The sequence below is a fragment of the Crocuta crocuta genome, unplaced genomic scaffold (assembly GCF_008692635.1).
Source record: "Crocuta crocuta isolate KB4526 unplaced genomic scaffold, BGI_CrCroc_1.0 scaffold292, whole genome shotgun sequence".
NCBI classification, from domain to species: Eukaryota; Metazoa; Chordata; class Mammalia; order Carnivora; family Hyaenidae; genus Crocuta; species Crocuta crocuta.
In genome coordinates this window covers 273720-299270 of record NW_027528370.1, presented here as the reverse complement: position 1 = coordinate 299270, position 25551 = coordinate 273720, and the positions used below count along the sequence as shown (strand labels likewise).

Here is a 25551-nt window from a genome sequence, read left to right as displayed (position 1 = left end):
CTAATTTCTGCAGTACAAATACTCCTAACCATAGTCGATTTCCAAACACCAACATACATCAGAGAATGCAGAATGGGGAAAAGATGCATAGCAGCACACCATTACAGTTTTTCTTTTTTTTTTTTAATGTTTTATTTATTTTTTAGAGAGAGACAGCATGAGCAGGGGAGGATCAGAGAAGAGAGGGAGACATAGAATCTGAAGCAGGCTCCAGGTTCTGAGCTAGCTGTCAGCACAGAGCCCGACACGAGGCTGAACCCACGAACTGTGAGGTCATGACCAGAGCCAAAGTCGGACGCTTAACCGACTGAGCCACCCAGGCGCCCCTACAGTTTTTCTACCATACGTACACAGTAGACTTAAGTAAAGAGCATAGGAAATAGTTAAATATTCAGGAAGTAAAACTGTTTTAATATTTATTATCTTTCATATAACTGCAAAATTAAACTGAAAGTGTTAAAAAACAAAAAGTAACTCTCATATTTGGGATACACTAAAGAAAAATATAATTCTATAAAACTCCAAAAGTAATTAATTGCAAACTCAATTAACTGCAAAGCAAAACTACATTGATTACACAGGCCAAAGGAAATTTGAGAATTGGAAACTAGAAGATTCTGAAGACTTTACTTTCTTTGTTTCAATATTGGTTTCTACTTTTACTTTAAAACACTGCCACCAATGCATAGGATCCTAAGTAGTTTAAGTCTGCTGGGGAGAACTTTCACTAAAACATCCAAGGCAATGCATTTTTATCTGAAGTCCTTCCAGAAACTTACACACTGGGAACCAGAACTCTGCAGGCAGAGCAGTATTAGAAAAGTTCATAATCTCATTTAAGTAGAGAACTGCATCTCTCCATGTCAAAGCACCCTGGCCCTGGAGACTACCAAACTGGCTTTCAGTTCAGAAACACCCATCTAGGATGCTTATTAACACTGCTGGCAATTTTTAATAAGCTACAGCATTTTCTTAGTAAACTCTGATTTCAAAAGCACACAATATCAAAATGTGTATATATATATAGACTCCACTACACTTGAAAAGGGCAGACTAGTAGGGCTATCTCAAGAAAAATTGACAAAAGAACACTATGAAAAAGCAGTCCTGTAAAATGGTCAAAGAATAGAAGCTTCCTAATAAAATCAACAGAGACTGGTTTACAAGATAAGATAATGAAGTCAAAAAACATGCTTAATGTGTCTGACAAACACATTACTTTTTATATAGGTTACCATTTAAGAACCTGGAGTTTACTCTTTTCTAAAACTAGAAAGTTAATTTGTCTAAATAGAATGCTCATGTTTATTCCAAAGTTTGCCATGTCCTGTGTATTTTTCCTATATACAATTGGCCTATTAAAATTTGAGCATCTATCTCTCTCCTGGATGAGAACTAATGAAAGGATACAGTCCATCATATGTAAACTTTTATCAAACATCTGTAATTATGCAATATACCTAAGTTAATAAAAAAGAAAACCTCAGAAACATATGTCACATGTTTCTAGATTTGCAAAGAATGGTTAAATATAATTAGCATAAATGACCAATACCAAAAGTAAAGCCTTGAGTGAAACTAATTAAAACTAATAAATTACAAATAAAAGCATGAATATAGAGGCAAGTTCCTGATAAATTCATTCAATTTCAAAACAAAAAGCTTATGAGAATTTCTTATAATAAAGAGAATAAGACACGAGAAAAATTTATGTCTTAACTATCGATAAGATACCACAATAGCCTCAATTAACTTAAAATTCCTCTCTCAAAAAAACTATTACATATTTATTCACATAATATTTTAATAAATATTTATGCCTAATGTGGTCTCACCACAAAAATAGAAAATGGGAACTAATGTGAAGTGATAGATATGCTAATTAATCTTATTCTGGTGATTACTTTATAATGTATATCAAATCATTAAGTTATATATCTTAAATATAATTTTTGTCATTCATACTTCAACAAAGTTGGGAAAATATTTTTAAAATGTCAATTAAAAATGTGCTAAAAACTTTACCATGAAATATGACATAACACTTCATCTTATACTATTGAAATAGAAAGCAAACCAGTTCTACCATTAAAATCATTTTACTTACCAGTAACTGTTTTTGGTCTTCCTTGGCATCCTTGTAAGAGGAGGGTCCAGACACCCAAGGTGGTAATGGAGTTTACAGGTATCACACAATAAAAGAAGATGCTGATCATGGTTCTTCTTACAAATCCCACAACTTTGAATAAAGGCAGCAAATAAACGATTAGGATAATAACCTTAATGAAATAGTTATTTTTAGCACATTCTTTTAATTTCAAAATTTCACCTTGAATTAATTTAATGTTTCTTCTGTTAAAATCAAGTGTTTTTTCCTTCAAATGTGCCTTTTTATAACATCAATAATTATTAGTTCTAAATTTTTTTGAGACTATAGAAAAATAGCTGGATCTAGTATAATTATTATTCTAGAGTCAAACTTTTCAGAGAAAGGCATATATAAGATAGTATTCTCAGGATGGCTGGATGGCTCAGTTGGTTAAGTGTCTGACTCTTGATTTCAGCTCAGGTCATGATCTCACAGTTTGTGAGATCAAGCCATGCAGTGGGCTCTGGGCTGACAGCACAGAGCCCACTTAGGATTCTCTCTTCCCCTCTCTCTGCCCTCTCCTGCTTGCTGTAAGTAAATAAATAAACTTAAAAAAAAAAAAAGATAGTATTCTCAACATCATTGCTACCTCAATTTAGTTATCACTTAAAACTCATTTACTATTAGCTCAGCTTTTCTCTAGAAACATAACTATTAAACAAAAAAAATTTTCCAATTTTCTACTTCTCTAAAGCTACAAAAGAAGTTAATTACAAATTGTTTGTTTTAACATTAAGTATAAACCTTTCAATGAGTCTTCGACATGTCAATAAGCTACATTTATAAATAAGTCTCTTTTCAAAATCAAACTTTGAGTCTTAAAAATACACCAATGATATTTTTGTGAGGAATGGGGAGTTTTACTATTGTTGTTACTGTTATTTTGATTTTTGTTTTCAAGGAATCTACCTTTTCATCTGCAAAAAGGGCAACTTAACTACTCGTGAGAACACAAGCACCATGACTGGAAAATCTGTTTTTTTATACTGGGAACATAAAGTGTGAAGAAAAAGTTGAGAATCTCTAAGAGCCATCCATCCATGTATAGAAACAAAAATGATATTTGAAAGTTTAAAATATCCTAGAAAAAAAGGATCACATACACGCAACAACGACAACCAGTACTTGGTCTCAATGCTGCTCAGAGTGAAAAAGGACAATCACTTAAAATACATTCTGAAACAAAAATGAACTGCATTGTCAGAAGCACTGTGATATGAATGCTGGTTCCAAAGAATCAATTTTGTTTGGAAAAGCTGGACTGAGCCAAGAAGTCTTGGCTATGCAAAATTACTATAATGGTAAAAATTACTATTGAGATAAAAAAGTAAATAACAAAAGCACTTCTGGAAATAAAGTTATTACAACTGAGCATAGAAAAAATATAGACAGATTAAAACCTAGAACTTATCTTCGTTTATCCACCACTGTACAAAGGCAGTAATTCTGATTGTATATGATACCCATCACTACTTAAAAACACATGCAAAGCTCTAAAACTCATCAAAGTAAAATAAAATATAAATGCCCATTAAATAATAGATTATTTTAATTATTTAAGAAAAAGATCATCTACATTATTTAAAGTCACTTTCCAATTCCCCCAAGAGAACTGACTGTTCATTTCCATGGAAATGGAAAACTTTTGGACATATATCTCCACTTATTTAAAGGATACAAGTCGGTTATCTTATCATTAAAAGAGGAGCAAAAATCTCCTCTATCATTCAACATAAAAACCATCTTTGATAAAGGTTTTGATAAAATGAATTCCAAATGCATTTAACACAAATTCTAATATGAACATAATCCATTCACAAATATTTGAAGCATCTTGTTACTAAAAGTATGAGTTTAAAAACACACAATATTAATCTATTATCATTTTATTACTTGCCTATAAAGTACTGCAGGAAGAATAGATGTCTTTTGTGTGCCTCCTTCTTTTTTACTGGGTTTTCTCTCCTTGGGTGCCCGCAAAATTGCCGGTATGTTCAACTTCTATTGATTTGAACAAATGCAGTTTATTTTGTTTTAAAGAAAAAATATAAAGCAATATTCTCCTCTATTTGCCACTCAAGTCAACTAAATATGCTAGAATTGTGAGGGAGAAATGTTTTACCAGCTATTACACCAGCAAAAAGAATTAAAATGAGTTTCTTTCTCACAGTTACTCCCATTAAAAATCTATAATTACATACTTTCATCCATTTTCAGTGAAACACTAAAACATGATGAAAATTAAACCTCTACTTTAGCTTTAAAAAGTGAAAGACAAGGACAAGCATTTAAGAGCTTTAAAAAAACCACACACAATACACTTGACAAAAAGAATATTGAAGCCGTTTATTTTCCTCAACATCCCAGCAACACGGTGCTCCATAGGTTAATTAGAAAAATTATCTTATTGGACCAAACTTTCCATAAAGTGAAGGAGATTCTTTTTGGGTTTCTACTAATCTGTAGTATGCTGGCTTCTGAGACAGCAACCATCTATCAAAGTCATTTCTCAGTGGCCTGGTGGGCCGACATCTGTTCAACCAACTGGAAAAAAGTGTCATGTGAGCAGTACAAATGAATTCTACTTCTTCTGTGTATTTTACATTTGCTCAAGGAAATTTGTGAACTTCTGTTAAAAGTCATTTAATAAATGACAATGCTCTTTTATGGTACCTAATACTTTACACTAAATAGAAGATTCCTGTGAGACAATCTTGCAAATCAAGCCGAAACATAATGCTAGCTTGGCAAATAAACTAATAATAGTCTTGCACTCAATATTAACTTCTCTAAATATAAAATACAAAGCACCATAATCTTCCCCAAATCCATCAACAACCTATCAATAGGAAGAAAGTTCAATTCTCCATAGGTGACTGCTCATTCTCACCTCTTAAATTATGTTATTCATTGTAATACAAGCCACATGCATCCTGTTCACAAAAGAAGCATCTTGAAAGCTAGCATAGCACAACACAGAGAATATGTATTATTCTCTAAAATATTAAGTCTACACCAATTGTATGATAAACTGACCCTCTGTAAACTTCTGAAACAAGTACAATGAAAAATATCTTCTTTGATAAACCTCCTTCACAAATAAGATTGCTTTCATTGTAAAAGGACCACAATCAGTCTCAATCATCCTTCTAAAATATAACAGATTATGCGAATGAATTCTTAACTTATGAATTATATACACAGTACTAAAAGCAGCATTCAAAGAAATCTATTTGGCAATGGTTCTTCTTTTTAACACCAAGAACTTTAACAGTCTAGATACGCTCAAAGATAAAATAAATTTTTTCATTACTACAATGATATCTACTGAAGAGGAAAAACTACACTTTAACATTCAAGTTTCAAAACCGATCTCTTACATAGCTCAAAACCAAATTAATATAAAAATGAACCACTTCAGTTTGCCTTTTAAATTTTACATCCAAAAGAAAGGGGGTGGGGGGGACTAAATATAACATAAGAACAGGATAGGACTCTGAAATTACTAAGACCTAAGAAGAATGTGGTAGGAGCAAACTCATGCTTCACATCTTAGCTTCACCACAAATGACAGGTCAATCAGTTAGAGCAAAAGAAAAAATTCTGCAAACAAGACAGTTGTTAAAACAAACAAATTAAGCTACAGGTTCTCAGTAGGCAGCTTCCAATTCTCTGGATACATTTCAGGCATTATCATTATCCCAGAGGATTAGTCGGCCCTACTCATACAATTTTTTAGGTAGGAAAGTTGTATCAGAAGTCTGATCTCTGAAAATAATATAGACAATGAGTACAGAAGGAGATAGCAATTGGAAAGAAACTAACCTGCCCTGTGATTCTGCCTAGTAAGGCCCATATTCCTTGCCCTTCACTTCGAAGTTTTCCATTGAGGTTTTGTAGTTCTTCTAAAGATTCACACAGCTACAACATAAATAATCGAAATCAATAAGCCATTAAAATATATAGTAAAACACAGGAAAATTTAACTTAATTTATCAACAAATGTCCAAGAATATCTATACTTATAGTCCATATTTTTAATATACTTAAGCCACAATACCTTGAGAGATCAGGCTATCCAATGATTTAATCAGCAACACCAATAAAATGTTAAGCATTTTGTTTTATATTAGCGTTTTTACTGACAATAACAACAATACCTGTATTTACCACTCTGTTATAGTTTTCTACATAATTTCATACATATTCTGCTAATTAATCCTTAAAAGTCTACCAAGATGCATTTCCACCATTTTCCCAATGAGAAAACTAAGGATTACAAGGTTTCTGTGACTTGGCCAAGATCACAGAACTAGCAAGAACCCCCAGGTCTTCTGAATCTAATCTCAGTACCCTTTGCACTACAGATGGCTGATATTGGAAACTTACCTCTTACTGATTTTTTATCACTTAAAATAACATGACAATAAATCAATATAGGTTTTATATGCTCATGGTACTTATTACCTAACATTTTGGCCACACCTTGCTTTTACATTTTTTCTCAGTATTACAATGAAGAGGTAGAATGGAAATTAAAATTGGTAGGTATTTTCCTTAAACCAAAAGTAACATTACAAATTCAAGATAAAAACAATAATTTAAAAGTAACTTTGTTTTCTACAAACCTAGAAAGTGAAGCTCTACAGTACACTAGTTAGAAACAAATGGAGTCAGACTGGCCTCAAACGTCAACTCTATGACTTGACTACCTATGTCAGTCTAGGCAAATTACTTCACCTCTTTAGGATTCAATTTTCTCCTCTGAAAATGGGAGCAATAATTACAACTCACAGTATAAAACTGAAGTGAACATTAAATGAGTTAGTATATGTAACATGCTCAAAACTGTACCTGGCACATAGGAAGTGTTTAGTGTTAGTGATGATAATGAAGACATTAAGAGTAGGAATTGTAGGGAAAGGTCTAAAAACTCCAGAAAAATTTCAAAATGGGACATAAATAGAATGCTCTAATATCACAAATGACATCATCAACAAATCATATTATGTTGTTTTGTAGCCAACTTACCTTATTATATTCCACATGGAGTTTTTCCTGTTCATTCTCTAATTTATCCTTTATATTCTTTTGCTCAGCCATATTTTCCTGAATTTGAATCATGCGCATATTTCTCTCTATTTAAATTAAATATCCAATTTTACTTTAGTAGAAAATAAAAGCTGATATACAAATCACACAAAGGAAGAAGGTAGCCATAAAGATGATCACATCGATAATCTCACATTACAACACTTTTAACCCTATTCACAAATATATGAACTCAACATTTTACAACAACCCACAACTTTATAGAAACATAAACATGTACTTAATATGTGTAATGTAGCATGGCTAATAAATTTCTAAAAATTGACAGTATATATTTTCAGTGGCAAATTATTCTCATTGAAAATGTGCATATATCAGTGTGTATACTGACCAAAGTAATAATTCACAAAATCAGCAGTGAGAGCAGGTTGCTTATGCTTTCTCCTTCCATCCACACTAGAACTAGTATCAGAATTGTCCACTGGGAAGATATCTGTACTGATCCCCATTAGCTCTGCTTTCCGCATCAGTTTACGAATGGCTGAAGCACTACTAGTGAGTGGTCTGGGCAATTTTTCCCTTGGAACCCAAGCCTGGGGTCTGGTGGATCGAGCTAGCTCTGCTTTGGCACGATATTGTTGAAGCCGGGCATTGATTCTTGCCTATAAAAGAGATGCATACAAATTTTAAAAGATACTAAGATGTAACATATTCCTTACGATTTCTACTTGTATGTTTAGAGATAGTAAAAACAACCAGAATTTCCTATATCAAGGCAAATTATATCTATCCACAGTTCTTAAGATATTATTCTTGGATTACAATAGATCTACTCCTATTAACGAATCCAGGTCCTAATCTATGATCCAAATGGTCAGAGGAACCAATTCAATTGAACTAAAGTTCCTTTTCTCAATACCTGCTAAAGTCTCTATAAATTCACTTAATTTACATAGAAATACATTTTAAACAATGGGCAAACTGATCAAATCCTTTACATAAATAAACACTGGAACACACTGAAAAAAGATACGATCAACACACTGCACTGAAAGACTAATTTCTTCTATGCCACATTTTTCAATGTATTTGGAAACGTTCCCTATAAAAGGCTGCTCTGTTGACTAAATGAGGAGTAACATATTCAGCTACAAACTACACTCACCATTTTTACTTTAATGATAACACGCTTTCTAGATAACTGAATTTCATAGTTATACTTCACATGTCATTGACACACACATGAGATCTGAAATCCATAACCTTGAAAGAAAAAACACGAGTTTTGGCATGAATCCCATACCTGTGCTTCTGGTGACAGTTGCTTCTCCCTCTCTTGCAAAGACATTTTACAATAGGACTGTAGAGCCAAGTAGTTTTTTCTCTTCCATTTTCTGTCTAACCTATCTGCATGTTGCTTACAATAAGCAAAAAATGGATCTGCTATATCCTATACCAAAAAACAGAAGGGGGGGAGTGAATATTTTTACTTCAAAGGGTCATAAACAACCTAACACAAGAGATAATATTTCCTTTCTGAAGAATCTCCTATGCTATTGGTTATTTCTAAAATAAATTACAAAAGTAATTTTTATACACAATGATAAAAATTGGCGCTTTTGAAACTTGATCCTGTATATCAACTTCAAATTAACAACGATTTTTTTCTTTAAAAGGGCCTTGTAGATTTAAAAACACTGAAATAAAATCTTAAATATTGTATTTTGTTAAACTTGTATACTTAAAAAAATAATCACTGTCTAAAACAAATAGAATTTTAATAATCTTAGGTAAAAGACATCATTAAATATTAAAGTTATGCATCCACAGATTAATATTACAAAACAATATATCCAGAAAATACAGAACTAGCCAACGCAGGTAAGTGGAACATTTTTAACTGGCTAGCAATACATGAACAGATTCTACCCAAGACAAAAATGGATTAAGAAGGCCAGACTTCTTTTTACTTCTATTTAACTTCAATTGAACATGTTAGTTATCACCTGTAACTCTTTATATAACTCTAAAACCTCAAACAGAAAACAAAGCTCTCTCACAGCCATCTCTCAGGATACTAACCTAGTGGGTATATATTTTTTTATTCATAAAGAATAGGGTATCAAAAACAGAATTTACTCTTATCAGAAACAAAAATAATTTGTAAATATTTAGCCAAAACAAGTAATCTGCATTGTGACTGCTACAAAATAAAAGGGAGTTCATTCTTTACGTCTGTCCCAAGGAGGAGAAATAAAGATAAGCTCTCCATATAGTTTTTATCCAAGTTATGTTAGAAGGGTCTCTTAGTAAGATGGGGTTTTAAAACCCAAAGAGAAATGATGACACTAAAAAAAGAAGCAAATGAGAAAGAACAGAAAGGGAAACAACAACAACAAATATGAGGTGTCCTCAACATAAAAAAAGTGTATGATGCAATTCTGTAGTGTGATATCCACAGATATCACAATAAGGCACTGTGGATAACATCACAGAATTTAGAAATACAAAAGGCCTGGACACAATCTGAACCACTAAAATTTAATGCATGAATGATTTCAGTCCATTAAGTCAAAGGTTATGGGGGAAGAAAAATCAATAAAAATCTATACTCTTATATTGTTTCAAAGAGAACTTTCTACATGGTAACAGGGTGACAACAATACACCTGATCACAGAAGAAACTGCCATATGGTTTACATGAAATATAAGTAACCTTAAGGCTAACTATATGGTGTGAAACATAAAATAAATTTCAGTCAGCATAACTGAACTTGTGCTATTGCTCAATTTTAATAATAAATACATTACATAACATGGTTTGAATATTCTAAATAATCTGGAATTCTCACAAAGCCGATCAGAAAGAACAGAAACTTTTGGACGCTGGGTGGCTCAGTCAACTGAGCATCCGACTCTTGATTTCAGCTTAGGTCATGATCCCAGAGTTGTAGGACTGAGCCACATGTTGGGCTCTGTGCTTACAACATGAAGCCTGCTTGAGATTCTCTCTCTCTCTATGCCCCTCTCCCCCACTCATGGGTACCCTCTTTCTCTAAAAGAAAGAACAAGAGAGAGAGAGAGAAGGAGAAAGAAAGAAAAGAAACTTCAAACGGATCCTCACCAGTGAGATAAAAAGTACTATCAGAAGGCTATAAAAAGTCATTAGACTATGGTAAGGTATATGATGTCACTGGATGAAACTAGGGTACGTAATCTCTTTTTCCACCTTTCTTTTACTGCCTACATAGAACAACCATTAAGAAGAAAACCCACTTAACAAGTCAGTCTTCAAAAGGGGGAGAAAAGCTTCCTCAAATGTCATATAAAATTGAAACAGAAGATATGCCCACAAATAAAAGATGTGTCTTAATTTAAAATTTGTCTTTTAATTAAATATACTATTATATGGGGCGCCTGGGTGGCATAGTCGGTTAAGCATCCGACTTTCGCTTAGGTCATGATCTCGTGGTTCGTGGGTTCGAGCCCCGCGTCGGGCTCTGTGCTGACTGCCAGCTCTGAGCCTGGAGCCTGTTTCAGTCTGCGACTCCCTCTCTCTGACCCTCCCCTGCTCACGCTGTCTCTCTCTCTCTCCTAGAAATAAATAAAAAATATTAAAAAATATATATATATATACTATTATATTACATGAATCTTTGTCTATAGAAGTATAACTGTAAGAAGTAGCCAGGAACTTCCTTTAACAGAATGATTATTGCCAAGAGCAAATCTCATTGATAACTGATTCATAAAAAGTCTTGGATTTTAAAACATTGTTCAGAAATCTTTATAATTTTCCAATTTTATAAGTGTTTTTAAGACACCGGAAACATATGTAAATATGTTTAAGTTATTCCCCACAAAAAAGTCCAGCGAAGCAAATGTGAGGAAAAGTCACATTTTATTATTCTAGCATCGAAAATTCCTACCTAGTAGCAAGGTAAAGGAAAAGCCTCAGGTCCTGTTTCTACATCCTGATTTATTTCAATTTCTCTCATAAATTTCCTCAGATTGGATTAGAGATAGAGACATTCAGGCTACAGATCCAAACTATTTATTTAATGTAATACTGTGTTTTGTTTGTTTCATTTCCATTTGCATGCCTTTAGATATGGGGATGTACTCTCTAAATCAATATAGACCCCCTTACATTCCACTCTCCTGTTATGTGGCTACTTTACACCTTTTTGTTACCTACTGTCTACCCCCCACCAAAAAAATGGTGAATGGTAAGATGCAAAAGAACCCAAACTGTCATAGTATGAAAGGTAAAAGCTCTCAATAAGTTCTAAAAGAAATGGCTATAAAGAAGTCTTCCTGATTGCAAAGCTCAAAGTTTTCCATAAGTACAATAATAACATACCCTACAGATTCTGTAATGTAGGTGTTCACTTGGGATTTATCTATCTGGTCTTCTAAGTCTTACTTGTATTGCCCCTCTGCACTTTTGCCCCCCATCTTGAGTGGAGTCAATACTAATCCACATAACCCTATTATATAATTAATTATGCCTTTTTGTCTGCCTAAGAGCTGTGAAAATGCTCAATATTTACCCAGTACCCTTCATCAATTAAAGTACAATTCATAAGAATCAAAGCCTGGTACAAAAACACATATCCAACATATAACTGCTATAGAACTGATTTATTCATAAAATATATGCCTCGGGGCACCTAAGTGGCTCAGTCAGTTGAGCATCCGACTTCAGCTCAGGTCATATCTCATGGTTCATGAGTTGAGCCCCGCACCAGGCTCTGTGCTGACAACTCAGAACCTGGAGCCTTCAGATTCTATGTCTCCCTCTCTCTGTCCTTCCTCTGCTTGTGCTTTGTCTCTATCAAAACTGAATAAACATTAAAAAATGTAAAAAATATATATATACCCCTCAATACCTGCTCAACAAATTTTCATTAAATTATATTTTTCACTTGTTTCCTGTCTACAAAATAAATGGGATAAGATAAAGACCCAATATAAAAACATACTGTTATAGAACACTGAAAATCTACCCAGTAAAAGAAGGAACACAACAAGACGTTTAGATATACCACAGATCCACCATGAATACACAGTAAGAATTACCAAGCAAACACTCAAATACCTATCTAACATAAAGAACTTAAAGAATCAACAAAACTTAGCCTCAGGACTCCTTAACAGTCTTAAAAATTATTGAAGATCTCAAAGAGATTATGTGAGTTGTTTTACAAATAGTCCCCATTAGATATTTAAAAAGAAAATTTTTAAATATTTATTCATTTAAGAAAACAATAATCCTTTACATGTTAAGATAAATAATACTTTTATTAAAAATATTATAATTTACATACAAATTATGTAAATGTAGAAGAGTGGCATTGTTCTACATTTTCAAATCTCTTTAATGTCTAGAGAGCTCACATAAAAGATGGCTGGATTCTCAAAACTATTTCCTCATTCAATATGTTATATTGTTATGTTATATAATCTCTGAAAATCTCCACTATTGCTCATGAGAGAATTAAGAGTTAAAAATATATATACTACTTTCATATTGTTACAAAGATAGTTTTAACCTCACAAACTCCTTGAAAGAATATTAAGGAGTCCCCAAAATATTGAAAAACAAAACTGTCTAATCTAAAGCCAATAAACCTGGAAGGAAAATTATAAAATCAAAAACACTTGTAAAGAGATAGAAATACAGATACTGAAGACAGGGTAATGATTTTATTTAAAGAAACAGGGCAAAGTTATTCATATATAATTTCAGATCTTCCTATAAAAGATGCTGACCTTTTAATGCTTTAAAACAACTTGGATTATGTTTCATTTTACCTGTCATATCTCACTATAAAAAGTTTAACATATTTTCCAAATGTCTGACTAGCTTTAAGACTGAAAAACTCATATGTTGTTTACTCTTGAAATTTTAGACCAGTGACCTAAGCAAAGACTTTAGAAATAAGCTTGTTAATTTGTCTTATGATGCACACCTATCGTAGGACAGAAGAGTCCAATGAGACATGAATATATTCACCAATGATGGTTTGAAATAAACCTACCTCTTCTGCTGCTGCCTCTGAAAGAAGACCTTCCTTCTGGGCACAGGTCACATGGAAATAGGCTCTGCACATCCCTGCGTCACAGCTAATGCAAACTCCAGTTCTAGCAAAACGAGGGTCTTCACAGAAGCTACATTCCTACAATGGAGTAACAGGAAAACTCTTAGAATAAAAGTATTTCTAAAACAAGACTGCACTCTCATACAAAGCATCCATAAAATACAAATAGTTAATCAACAGTATATCAATACAAACAATAACTGTGGGCAAGAAAAGAGTTTATATGAAAAAATTCTCTCTATAATTCTAATGAACCAAAACTCCACTGATACAATAATGATTGCAGTAATAATAATAATAATAATAATGGTTTACTCTGTGCTATCCACTATTTGAAGCACTTTATATATTAATATATAACCATTTGATCCATTATTACACACGAATATAGGAAAGAGGTATTATCGCCATTTTACACATGAGAAAACTGAAAATAGGTTAAGAAATCTGCTCAAAATAACGCAAAAAATAATTGCCAAATCAGTCTTTAAACTAGGGTAATCTTAAGGTCATTGTTCTTAACCATTAAGAAGTCAGAGAAATTCACCAAAAAAATCTAAATACTGCAACCAAACAAATCATTTTTAAAATATCTTCAAGAGAATTAAAAAGTAATTTTATGTAAACAATTTGATGAAATTGGTTGTGATACACAATATAGCCAACTAGTTACATCCTTTCTGAATACAAAGGGAAGAAATGTAACACTAAAAGTTTCAACTATTAAAATTACCCCCAATCCTCCCTAAATTTATTTTCTTATCCTTCTCACTATCTATACCACAGAGAGAGAAAAACAGTCTTAAAATATCAACTACTCTAGTGATAGGAATCTTTGTTAAAAGAAAAATCTGCTAAATTGTGAAAGACTGCCAGCAGACACTTAAAGAACTGTTTAGTAAATATACTCTAAGCAAATTCAATATAAGGGAAACATATAGAGAGGGAAATTTAAAAGTCTCAATAGACACTAAAAATATCATTTTAACACTGTAACAGTAAGTGACTACCTAGTGGGTAAACAGCACCAAACATACAGCAGCAATGAATGAGAATAGCAAGAACAGGAATCTGGGTATAAATGTGAAAACATACTCAAATCCTGACACTCTACTACTTGGTTAAAGTTTTTTTGTTTGTTTGTTTCCTAATAACAATAGAAGGTGTATGGTAGAAAATATCAGCAGATTGTAATCTAAACATGAGACCAAAAAAGAGAAAAGGAATGAGACAGAAGGAGAGACGATGGAAGAGAGAGAAATGAAGAAATTAAATTATTTCAATAATGTCAACAGCACAAACAGAACCAAAATGCTTAAGAAGTTCCCAAATTAATTTAATGTAATATAATGAAGTTGATGAAGGGATTTCAGAGTGAATATAAGGAAACATTTCCTTTTTTTTTTTTTTTAATTTTTTTTTTTAATGTTTTATTTATTTCTAGGAGAGAGAGAGAGAGAGACAGCGTGAGCAGGGGAGGGTCAGAGAGAGAGGGAGTCACAGACTGAAACAGGCTCCAGGCTCCGAGCTGGCAGTCAGCACAGAGCCTGACGCGGGGCCCGAACCCACGAACCGCGAGATCATGACCTAAGCGAAAGTCGGATGCTTAACCGACTAAGCCACCCAGGTGCTCCAAGGAAACATTTCCTGACCAAAAAACGTCTTTAAAAGACTATAAAACAATCTAACAAAGAAATGGGAATCTTCTTCAATTGCCTGAATCATTTAAAATGCTAGGACTAAGCAACTGAGAACGCAGGGGAGAAAGTAACCAGGATTAGGAAATGGATATACAATGTGGTCTAGAAGAGGTGTCCCAGTTATAATTCACATCACTGTTTGATTTTGCAGATGAGCTGAAGAATGCATAATTTTTTACTCCACTTCCTAATCATACTTCAAAACAAAAGAAGGTGATAATGAAAAAATCAGCTCATGATTACATACTTAATGTTCTCTTTTTCTGTTCAGAGGTCATTGCTGGTTTCAGTTATATAAAGTGATATCTGGTTCTTGTTTTCTTTTTTCATTGCTTCTAGATTTATATTTATGATAATAATGTGTGCCTACTGAAAATTACTTAAACCAGTCCATTCTAGGCTCTGCGTTTGTGAAATTTGAAGCTGTTCTCAAAAAGCAGTAACTTTCACTTCCAATAATGGTGGACTAGGTAATTACTAAGTAAGTATTAATCCTGCTAGAAACCAGAAAATGTGAACAAATAATTTTTTTTAACTATAGCTTAAAAGCATTAGAAAGATAGTAAGATAGTACAGAATTACCTGAGGCCAGGAAAGTAAGTTCAGTGCTGGGGCCTACTTTTCTCCCTGGGGGCTTTAGCTAATTCTAGAGAAAAACACTGCAGATAGTTCAATAGAAATTACCCAAACTAAAGCACAAGAGTACTGGAGTGAGGCTGGAGGGTAAGGGATAGGGGCTGTGGTTAGAGCCTAAGGAGAATATTCTGGATATAATAGCAGAAGCTATCAAATTTTTTAATTTTCAGGATCAGAATTTTCCAAAAACCTTTAAGTTTCCTACCCATCTTAATGTATTACTGATGCTACCAGAGTCTTCCTTCCCAATTTCCTAAAAGACAGTAATGGAAGAAAATGTATCGGTGCCTAATTCGTTCTAGTATTCCAGGAATGTCTGTAATAATTATATACCTAAGTTTAACTTAATAAGTGAATTTTTATCACTTATAATCCTAAAGCTTAATCAATAAAAACTAATTTATAAATTATTGAGGCTGAGAATGATTTGCAAGGGAGGCTATTTGTCATAAAAAAAAAAATAAAACAGTCCTTGAAACTTGAGTAAAACAACAGGTGCCCCTTGTCCTCTTCCTAATTTTGGTAAATTCCACCTCAAAAATAAAGTCAGAAATTGGGTTGTATTTGATCTAACTGGTCTGAGAACTCATTTGTACTAAGCAATATGCAAAATACCACGGAAATAGCAGTAGTATCAATTATTTTACTCCACAGGTAACTCTAAATTAAGAATACTTGGAAGAATTTATAAATTATTGCCTTTCTAGGAAAAATACTATCAATAATAAATGATTTAGTGCTAACTGTTCTACAAATTGTATCATTACTAATAAGCATTTCTGTAGACAATCAAATACACTTTGCCTCACCTTGGCACCATACTTGGAATAGTTCATTTCTGTCAGTGTTACTGGTCGTAATTTGTCAATATCTCCAAAGGCTACTCCAGGAACATACAGAGCACAGACAATGTGAACCCATCTATAAGGAGAGAAAATGTGATTTTGCTATCAAACTCTTTCATAAAATGCCCACAAGGAAAATAAAGATAAAACATGTGTGTATCATCACACAAGTAACTACTGAGAGACTTCTACGGTCAGATGTTCAGAATCTCACACAACTGAAGAATACGGAATAAGCACAATTCAATAAGCACTACTTTTCTATCAGCTTAGCCCAAGCTAGGAGTTAAGAACTATAACTGCCTTTCACTTAAATTCACTGCACTTTGCACTTACCTGTTATTCTTAAATATGTGCACAAAACCACTATACAAAAGAAACACGACATCATTTTCTTATGCATGGGAAGATTCACATTCATTATTTTAAGCTCTCTGAGAAGGATCCTAACTTAAGAACTGTGAAGCAATACTGTAGTAATAGGTAAAATTGCTCTTTCTGGTTACTTTTTTTTAAACGCAACTGGAGAGTTCATCAGGACAATTTAAAATAATTTTTGGGGGTGCCTGGGTGACTCAGTCAGTTAAGAGTCCGACTCTTGATTTTGGCTCAGATCATGATCTCATGGTTTTTGAGTTTGAGCCCCACATCAGGCTCTGCACTGGCAGCATGAAGCCTCCTTGGGATCCTCTGTCTCCCTCTCTCTCTGCTTCTCCCCTGCTTGTGCTCCCCCCGCTCAAAATCAATAAACTTAAAAAACTAAAAATAAACTAAAACAATTTTTGGTGGTCATCCTGACACTCTTTCTTCCCAGGTTAGAGCTGATGGCTAGAAGATTGTATAGAACAGTTATATAATATACGGAAGTCCTATTTCATTCAGCTAATCTGTTCACCATTCAACCTTTGTACTAAAACCTACATGCCCCACATGTATTTTTTTTTTATCTGAATGATGCTGCAACATGAAACAAAGAATGCTCAAAGTTTCAGTACACAAAAAAGTTTCAGTACGTAGAGTAGGGAGTTGATTCTAATTCCATTTATTTAAAAGCTGCACTGAAACTTTTGAAATGCATTTAGGAACCCTTTCTGTTTACTTACAACCACACAATATATGCGATCACTGGTTTTAAAATTTTAAACAGATCTGTATTCCTTCTTTAAGAAGGTAAAAATGAGATGACAAATCTCTCTTAACCTTGTGACTATATTAACAATAAATTTTGCTTTATCACAGCTTGAGAGGCTATGATTGATACATGGTTGTCTTTTTTGACACACTATACGTTTTAATAAAATATGACAAAGAATCACTTTATAGAGGTACTGGGGAAAATAGTTACAAATCTTTAAAAATTATTTTTATTGAGAAGAAAATCCAAGATTTTGCGATTTTCTTGATAGACTGGTTTTTTTTTTTTTTTTTTTTCTTGATAGACTGTTTTAATCCAACTCCCCAAATGCATCCCATGGAGTTCAATATAAAGATACACATCTTCAACAAGCAGCTGCTTTCTCAATTTAACTTGCAGTTTTTTCATGCTCCACTGGTGTATTAAATGCCACTGTACTCTGTAGGAGTTTATCTTTGATAAACCCAACAGCTGGCTGCTTGCTTCATACTGACCTTCTGAAAATGTTTTAGTACAAGTCATGCAAGTACTACAGATTTAAACTGCCATTTCAGTGTGATTGGCACACAAATGTATCATTTCCTCAAAGCATCCATGTGAGGGTGCCAACGTGGGTCTTTATTAAAATATGTATCAAACAGCTGAGACAATTTTCATCCTTTGTAATACCTGTTGTAAAATAATTTTTTGTTCATTTGTTTAATTGCACACACTTTAGAACTCTATAATTAAGACAAATTGAGAAATCAAAAAGGAATAATCTTCTTTGCTATTCTAACATCCATTTTGCTTGGAGCTATGACAACAGATGTTGATTGGGGAAAGGAACAGAAAACAAGCACCACATAAAGCCATCAAAAAACAGAGTCAAAATTGTCATTCTAGCGTAGAAATTATTAATAGATTCTTTTAAACTCACGTATTTTAATAAAGCAAACTACCAGATACTTATCAAAGGCTCACTCAGAATGGGAACTATTTTATTTTTTAAATGTTTATTTGAGAAAGCACAAGCCGGGCAGGGGCACAGAGGGACAGAGGATCCAAAGCAGGTTCTGTGCTGACAGCAGTGAGCCAGATGTGGGGCTCAAACTCAGGAACCTAACTGTGAGATCAAGACCTCTGTCAAAGTCAGAGACTCAACCGGCTGAGCCACCCAGACGCCCCAGAATGGGAACTATTTTAATCAATCAAATTTGATATTGAAACACATTGTATTTGTAGTACTTTTACAATATGTAAAATAATCCACTTTGTTATTTTCACACCTTCATTCATTCATTCAGTAATCAATTATTAAGTGACTGCTAGAAACAGAGCACCACAAAGGCAGTTCAGAAGTTACAATTATGTAATGTGAAGTGTTTTCAGCATAGTGCTGGGCATGCTATCTCTAAGTTATTAGAGTCTGTCTATTATTTCCCAAAATCAGACCACTTAAATCAGGGTAAAATACTCTTCCTAAGGAATGGAAGAGTTCCTACATTAAACCACACCATTTCCTATGTAGAACTTGCGCCTGTCATCAGAAACAGGGAAAAAGCCCATGTGAAGTCAATTTCAAAACCTTGTTCATTCTTTACCCCCATTTTCCATTTGAAACTAGAATACTATATGGCTTTCATCAAATTTTCTTGGCTATTTTTTTGCCTTGAATCAAAATCAAGCGTCAACAGTATCCTTCAAACAATATCAAGATCTATAATTTCCACCAAAGCCTACAGGGAAGTGTGGGCATCAATGCAAAAAATGTTCAAATCCTGTAACAGAACTTTTCCCCAGCTGTACCATCATGAAGTGTCTACACAGGAAAGATCCACAGGAGTCAGTGCAAATATTTCCCAGTAAATCTAATTAAAGAGGCCTCTCTTTTCTCCATACAGAAAAAACTTTACAAGCTGTTCTGTGAATTATAATAGCATGAATAGACAGGTACTTTATAGGTTTCCAATAGAACTTACAAATTATGAACAAACATAAAACAAATTCTCTTCCCGAAAAGGAAACTCTGTGTTTTCCAAAGCTGTCCTACTTATTCACCACAATTTATCACCAAAAATTTCAGCCCTCAGAACTAAATAGTTGCCAGAAGGAATTTATGCAGCTGGTACTCTATGATTACCTTAATAAAGTAGAACAATACTGGCAATAATAAAGCACTAGTAGCAGAAGAAGCAGGAGTAGAAATAAGGAGACATTTATTAACCACTGACATCCAGAAACTGTATTGTTTATAGGAATCACCTCATTTAATCCTCTCAAAAGGGCTAAGGAATTAGAGGTTTAAAAATGCTAAACCACATGCCTACAATCACAGTAAGAAAAGACTAGAATCCAAACATAAGCAGTCCAACTTGAGAGCACATACTTCTAATGCTGTACTAAACTCCCTAACTCTGCTCCAAATCAGTGCAAATGTGAAATAATGCCCATGTAAATGATACAGACTAAAGATTTTATTTTATCTTCTTAGATGGGCAATGAGGAAGAAGAGGTAAGATTTTTAGCCATTTTTCCTAGACATCAACACCCAGGGTTCTCCAAGATCCCATGGTAGATTCTATGCTATCTCAACAATTTTATATGGCAACATTCCTCAAGGGCCTCTCCACTAATTGAGTTTGAAGAATAAGAAAAATATTTTTTACTGTACTAAAGTAACATGTATTAAATTTTAAAGACTATCCTTTATTTTGGGACAAAATGTATATCCTATCCTTTTCAACATTAAAATATGGGAAATAATTCTGAAAATCTGTATAGGTTATCTTGTTGTTGCTGTCTAAATATTAAACATGTTTTTAAAAAATACTGAAATCATTGTATCACAAAATAAAAAACAATGTATTTTAGTACTCCTCAATACCAGGGAAGGAGGGGCGGGTAGTGATCCATTAAATAAAGTTTCAATCATCCATCCCAGATGGTAGTCTCTTGGACAAAAACCAGCAACATGGAAAATGCCAACACTATTATGACAACAGTTCCTCAAATTTAATAATAAAGGTGAGTGTGAACATAGGAAAAGAATATAGGTCTTTGTGCCAGTTATCAATTTACTCAGCTCCAAGTCCACCTGTAAATATCTGCTAAATATTAAATAATGAACAAAACCCCTTTAGCACTTCTCCTTTACAGTGAGCATGACAATAAGCTGTCTTAGCAGAAGTGGTAGAGAGCACTGCAGGAGGAAGCTGCTTCTCAGCCAGGATGAAGAAGGACATCTGCCAATGCTCTGCCTCAGCTACATACACCTACTCTCTGTGACCTCACAGGCCAAGACTGGAGAAGACTTTTCTGTGGCTTTCCTAACACAGATACCACACACTACAGACGTCTCACTGTTGCCCCAGCTCCCTCTGTAACCTGTGCCTAGACACCCACTTGCCAAGAACTAAAGACCAGTTCTGGCCCAAGTAAACCAGCAAACATCTCCACCCTCCTGTAGGTTACAACTACATCTTCTCCAACAAGATCTGAACCTCAGCCTGGTGGTGGGGTCTTCCAAGTCTGTCATTCCCTGGATACTCTCCCTCAGCCTTAGGGTATCCTTTAAAGTTCTTTTATATCATAATTACTCATTTTTTTAAATTTTTTAAAAATGTTTTTATTTATTTTTGAGAGAGAGAGAGAGACAGAGTGTAAGCAGGTGAGCAGCAGAGAGAGAGGGAGACACAAAATCTGAAGCAGGCTCCAGGTTCTGAGCTGTCAGTACAGAGCCCAATGTGGGGCTGGAACTCATGAATAATAAGATCATGACCTGAGCCAAAGTTGGACGCTTAACCAAGTGAGCCACCCAGGCACCCCCATCATAGTTACTCTTTATCATAGCTTAGTAATTCTGTAAATTAAACTTCCCCTTTTAAAATCACTGTAAGGGTTCTGTCTCCTGATATACTCATTAAGTCAGATACATCTGGGTCCAAATTGGACTGTTCACCAGTCTGTGGCCCTGATCAAATTAAAATTACTTAATGATCTGAGCCTCCAGTACTATACCTATAAAATGGAAAACTTTAGCACCTGTCTCATCATGGAGTCACTACTGGAAGTATATAGGACTATGAGCATAAAGGCAAATACAGATATCGATAAATGGTCTTTTCTCCTCCTTCCCCTGATCTGTAGCCTACTGCCCATTTACTCCATGCCAAAAAAAATATAAAGACACAATCAAATTAAACTGTATAACTGAAAAAATTATAGTCAGAAGCAGACATATTATAAAGCAGGCACATTAACCCATCAGAATTATGACATCAACCTTCCAGCATCTGTCTCCTTGAAAATTCCATCCTGATTGGGACATAGTTCACAGCTAGGGGAAACACCACATTTACAGGCATCACAAAACCAAGGTTCAGTGGAGTTTTCAGAAGCTGAACTCATAATTGAGTCACTCTCTCCATCAACTCCATAGCAACCTAAAAAAAAAAAAAAAAGAAAAAGTATGATTAAATAATTTATAAAATCACAAAACAAAAAAGGAAGTGAAAAAAATTTGAAAAACTAACGGTTTATAAAAATGATATTAAAGTCAAAACACTTAAGTGAAATTTTATAAAAATACTTTCACCTACCATAGTATGCACAATGAAACAAATAACTTTTTTTTAAATGTTTATTTTTTTTTGAGAGCAGGAGAGACAGAGGATGAGCTGTGGAGGGGCAGAGAGAGAGGGAGACACAGAATCAGAAGCAGGCTCCAAGCTCCGAGCAGTCAGCACAGAGCCCATCAAACAATGAGATCATGACCTGAGCTGAAGTCAGATGCTTAAGTGACTGAGACACCCAGTCACCCCAAAACAAATAACCTTTTGGAAGAGTTTTAGATCTACTGCAAAATCATTACAGAAGTAAAATAAATATAGTGTCCTTTAAAACAATTTTTTTAATTTAAAAAATTACATAAAAAGGGAAGTTTTCATTAAAAAGAAATCAGATTGCATCTACGAACTATTTATTAAGAAATATTTATTGTGCTCCCTTTGTAATGGACACTTAAATTTATATAAGACCATGTGCATGCAAAACAAACATACAATCAAAGAAGCCTCTAATCTAATATTGGAGATGGAAAGATAAAACAAAAACCCATAGAATCATAAATACAAAGTTAAGTATTAGTAAAAGGAAAATAACACAGAAACTCATACAAGCATAAATGAAGGCTACAGAACAATCTGAATAGTTCAGACTAGAGTCAAACAAGCTGGGTTCCATTCACAACTGAGCCAACTTCTAGCTCTAGAAGGTGTTTGATCTTTTTTAAGCATTTATAATTCTATCTTCTGTAAAAACTTATTTGTAACTGAAATTAATGAAAGCAAGAGATTCATCTTTTTCTGTTTAACTTAAAAATCTGAGAGAAGTTAAGTTATTTAAGCCAAAAATGCGGTAAAAATTTTTAAAGATTCTCATAAACACACCAAACAAACAAGATTAGTTAACATAGGTCTTTACATTTTATATTAGGTCATGTTATACTTCAACTATCTTTTAATTCTTAAAAGCAAAAAGTTTCCTTATCAATGCAAATATACATGCCTGCAATTATAAGTATATTTGAAGTTACTATGTGGGCTTCAGATCTGTCTAAACTTTTTATAAAATCAAAAAGCTCTTCCTTAATATTGAACTTAAAATGAATATATTAGAGGGGCACCTGAGTTGCTCAGTCAGTTAAGCATCCAACTTCAGCTCAGGTCATGATCTCAGATTGTGAATTCAAACCCTATATCAGACTCTTTGCTGTCAGCACAGAGCCCACTTTGGAACCTCTATCTCCCTCTCTCTCTGCCCTGTGAGTGGGGAAGGAGAACAAAAAAACATTACAATAATGTTTTAAAAAATAAGCAATAAAATAAACATTAAGAACAAAAAGAAGAGATTAGAGGTCAAACCTAAAAGCCAACAAGAAATTCAGGTACAGCACCACTGTCAACATTTTGGTAAGATCAGGTTCTCACTAAAATTCCTAAAACTCAATTTTGTTAGTGCCTGACAAACGAAGCAAACTCACTAGAAAGTGATGTCACATACACTGTCATGAATAATTCTTTCTCAGTATAAAAATACCAAGAAGAATCTATTGGCATGAACACAGTACTGATAACTATGGAATCCAAGAAAGGGCAACTGAAAAGTTAAGAGGTAATTTCACTCAGACTATTAAAATCCATGCCAAACTCTTGATGACTTATAATAAAGACCACTGGTGACTACCATAGTCATGACTCCTAAATAGTTTTCTTTTCCCTTAATGAGGCTTGACACACTTTGACACTTCATATTATCTAATTTCTCTTCTTTTAGAGAGGAAGACACTATACTTATGGTAAAATATCCTTAAGAGGAAAAAAAACCGCACAAATGGTAATACACAATGCTAAAAACTGAATACAGGTTATAATTTAAATAGCCTGGTAGGAAGAAAACTAAGAAGTTGGTTTACAGCTATGACTTATATAAGCTGCCTCAAGCAGATGCCATAATTGTCACCTTTATGCTGTTCAAAGGCTTTATAACTGGGAACCTTAACATGATCTGGAAATCATGCAAAAGAATGCCAAAGAAAAGGTTTCAAGGGAGCTAGACTACAGTACACAAGATGAGCAAAGAAATAAAAGCTCATTAACTGAATATCATTAAATTGTGGTTGGTAATAATCATCTCCACTTCTGTTTAAATATACATTTTTTATGACAAACCCTAAAATGAAACGGAAATATCATTTTCTTGAGAGGAGTTATTATTGACTATCACCAATAAAACAAAATTTTTCAATAAAGGCAACAGTTAACAAGATACTGTATTCAAAGCAATATCACAAAACAATAAAACATAATCTGCTTTTACAAAGGGTTATACAATACTACCAGGAAAGAATGTATTTTTTTTTTAACAAAATAATGTTCCTTTGAAGTAAATTCTTTCATCTGTATTCACACAAAGTAAGCAATTACCAAAACAGCAAAGCACCCAAGGGGCTATCTATTATATTCAATTCACTCACCAAAATCAAGGTAAATCACAGCAGTTTTTTAGAATAAAGAAAATTTCAATTCCAATTTTTAAAGCAGACACATGACACACAAGTACACACATGACACAAATTTGCAGAGATTAAACCACCTAATAACCTCAACAATGATTTTTGCAGGATTCTCCTTGGAAATTCCTACTCTGTAACCTAGAAGATTGGCACCAAGTAAGTTCCAAGAACTTACAGCAGGTGCAGAAGTATTTCTTCTTCAGCTTCAATGTCCTTGAAAGAGGATTCACAGTATGTTGTGACCTTTGAGTTCTTCACCTGCCACTTTTCCAATATTTCTCTGCCATAACTATTGGGTTTACTGACCAAAGTTCAAACATGTTACATCCACTCTAATCCATTTTAATTAATGACTTAATCCATTTTTTAAAAGTTTCTTGAGAGAGAGAGAGAAAGAGAAAGAGAGAGAAGACATGCACGTGTGCGCACACAAATGGGGCAGGGGCAGAGAGAATCCCAAGGCACGGCTTCAGTCTCAGGAACCATGAGGTCATGAACTGAGCCACAGAAATCAAGACTGCTTAACTGAGCAAGTGCCCCAATGACTCAAGATATTTTAAGATCTTTTTCTTTCTTCTATACAAAACAGAATAGAACTACCATGAAACAATGTTTATTTCTTCCTACCTATGTAATTCTAAGTAGAAGACGCAAAAGTACAAAGGATTCTTTTTCATCTGGGTAAACACATAAAATGATAGACATATTAAACCTATTTCGTGTAGTTTTTTTCATGTTTTCAAATGTTTAGACATTTAGAATTGAAAACATGTTTCTATGGCCATCTAATTAGGATCAACTTCTGAGCAACACATGAAACCTACACAAGTCATATTTAAGGAAAACTAATATAAATGTGTTTACAATTGTTCTGAT

The 25551-nt window shown here is 33.8% G+C and overlaps 1 protein-coding gene across 5 annotated transcripts in view; it reads right to left on the bottom strand.

Moving 5' to 3' along the window:
* Positions 1-25551, bottom strand: part of PHF14 (PHD finger protein 14) — a 210921-nt gene that overhangs the window by 156651 nt on the left and 28719 nt on the right. For all 5 annotated transcript variants that reach the window (XM_077754230.1, XM_077754226.1, XM_077754227.1 and 2 more), the window contains exons 5-13: positions 21886-22045; positions 16451-16562; positions 13246-13383; positions 8505-8651; positions 7593-7863; positions 7181-7287; positions 5975-6070; positions 4047-4150; positions 2108-2239 (exon numbers count right to left, since the gene is read on the bottom strand). In XM_077754230.1, coding sequence (XP_077610356.1) covers positions 2108-2239; positions 4047-4150; positions 5975-6070; positions 7181-7287; positions 7593-7863; positions 8505-8651; positions 13246-13383; positions 16451-16562; positions 21886-22045 — 1267 coding nt within the window. The remainder of the gene's footprint in view (positions 1-2107; positions 2240-4046; positions 4151-5974; positions 6071-7180; positions 7288-7592; positions 7864-8504; positions 8652-13245; positions 13384-16450; positions 16563-21885; positions 22046-25551) is intronic.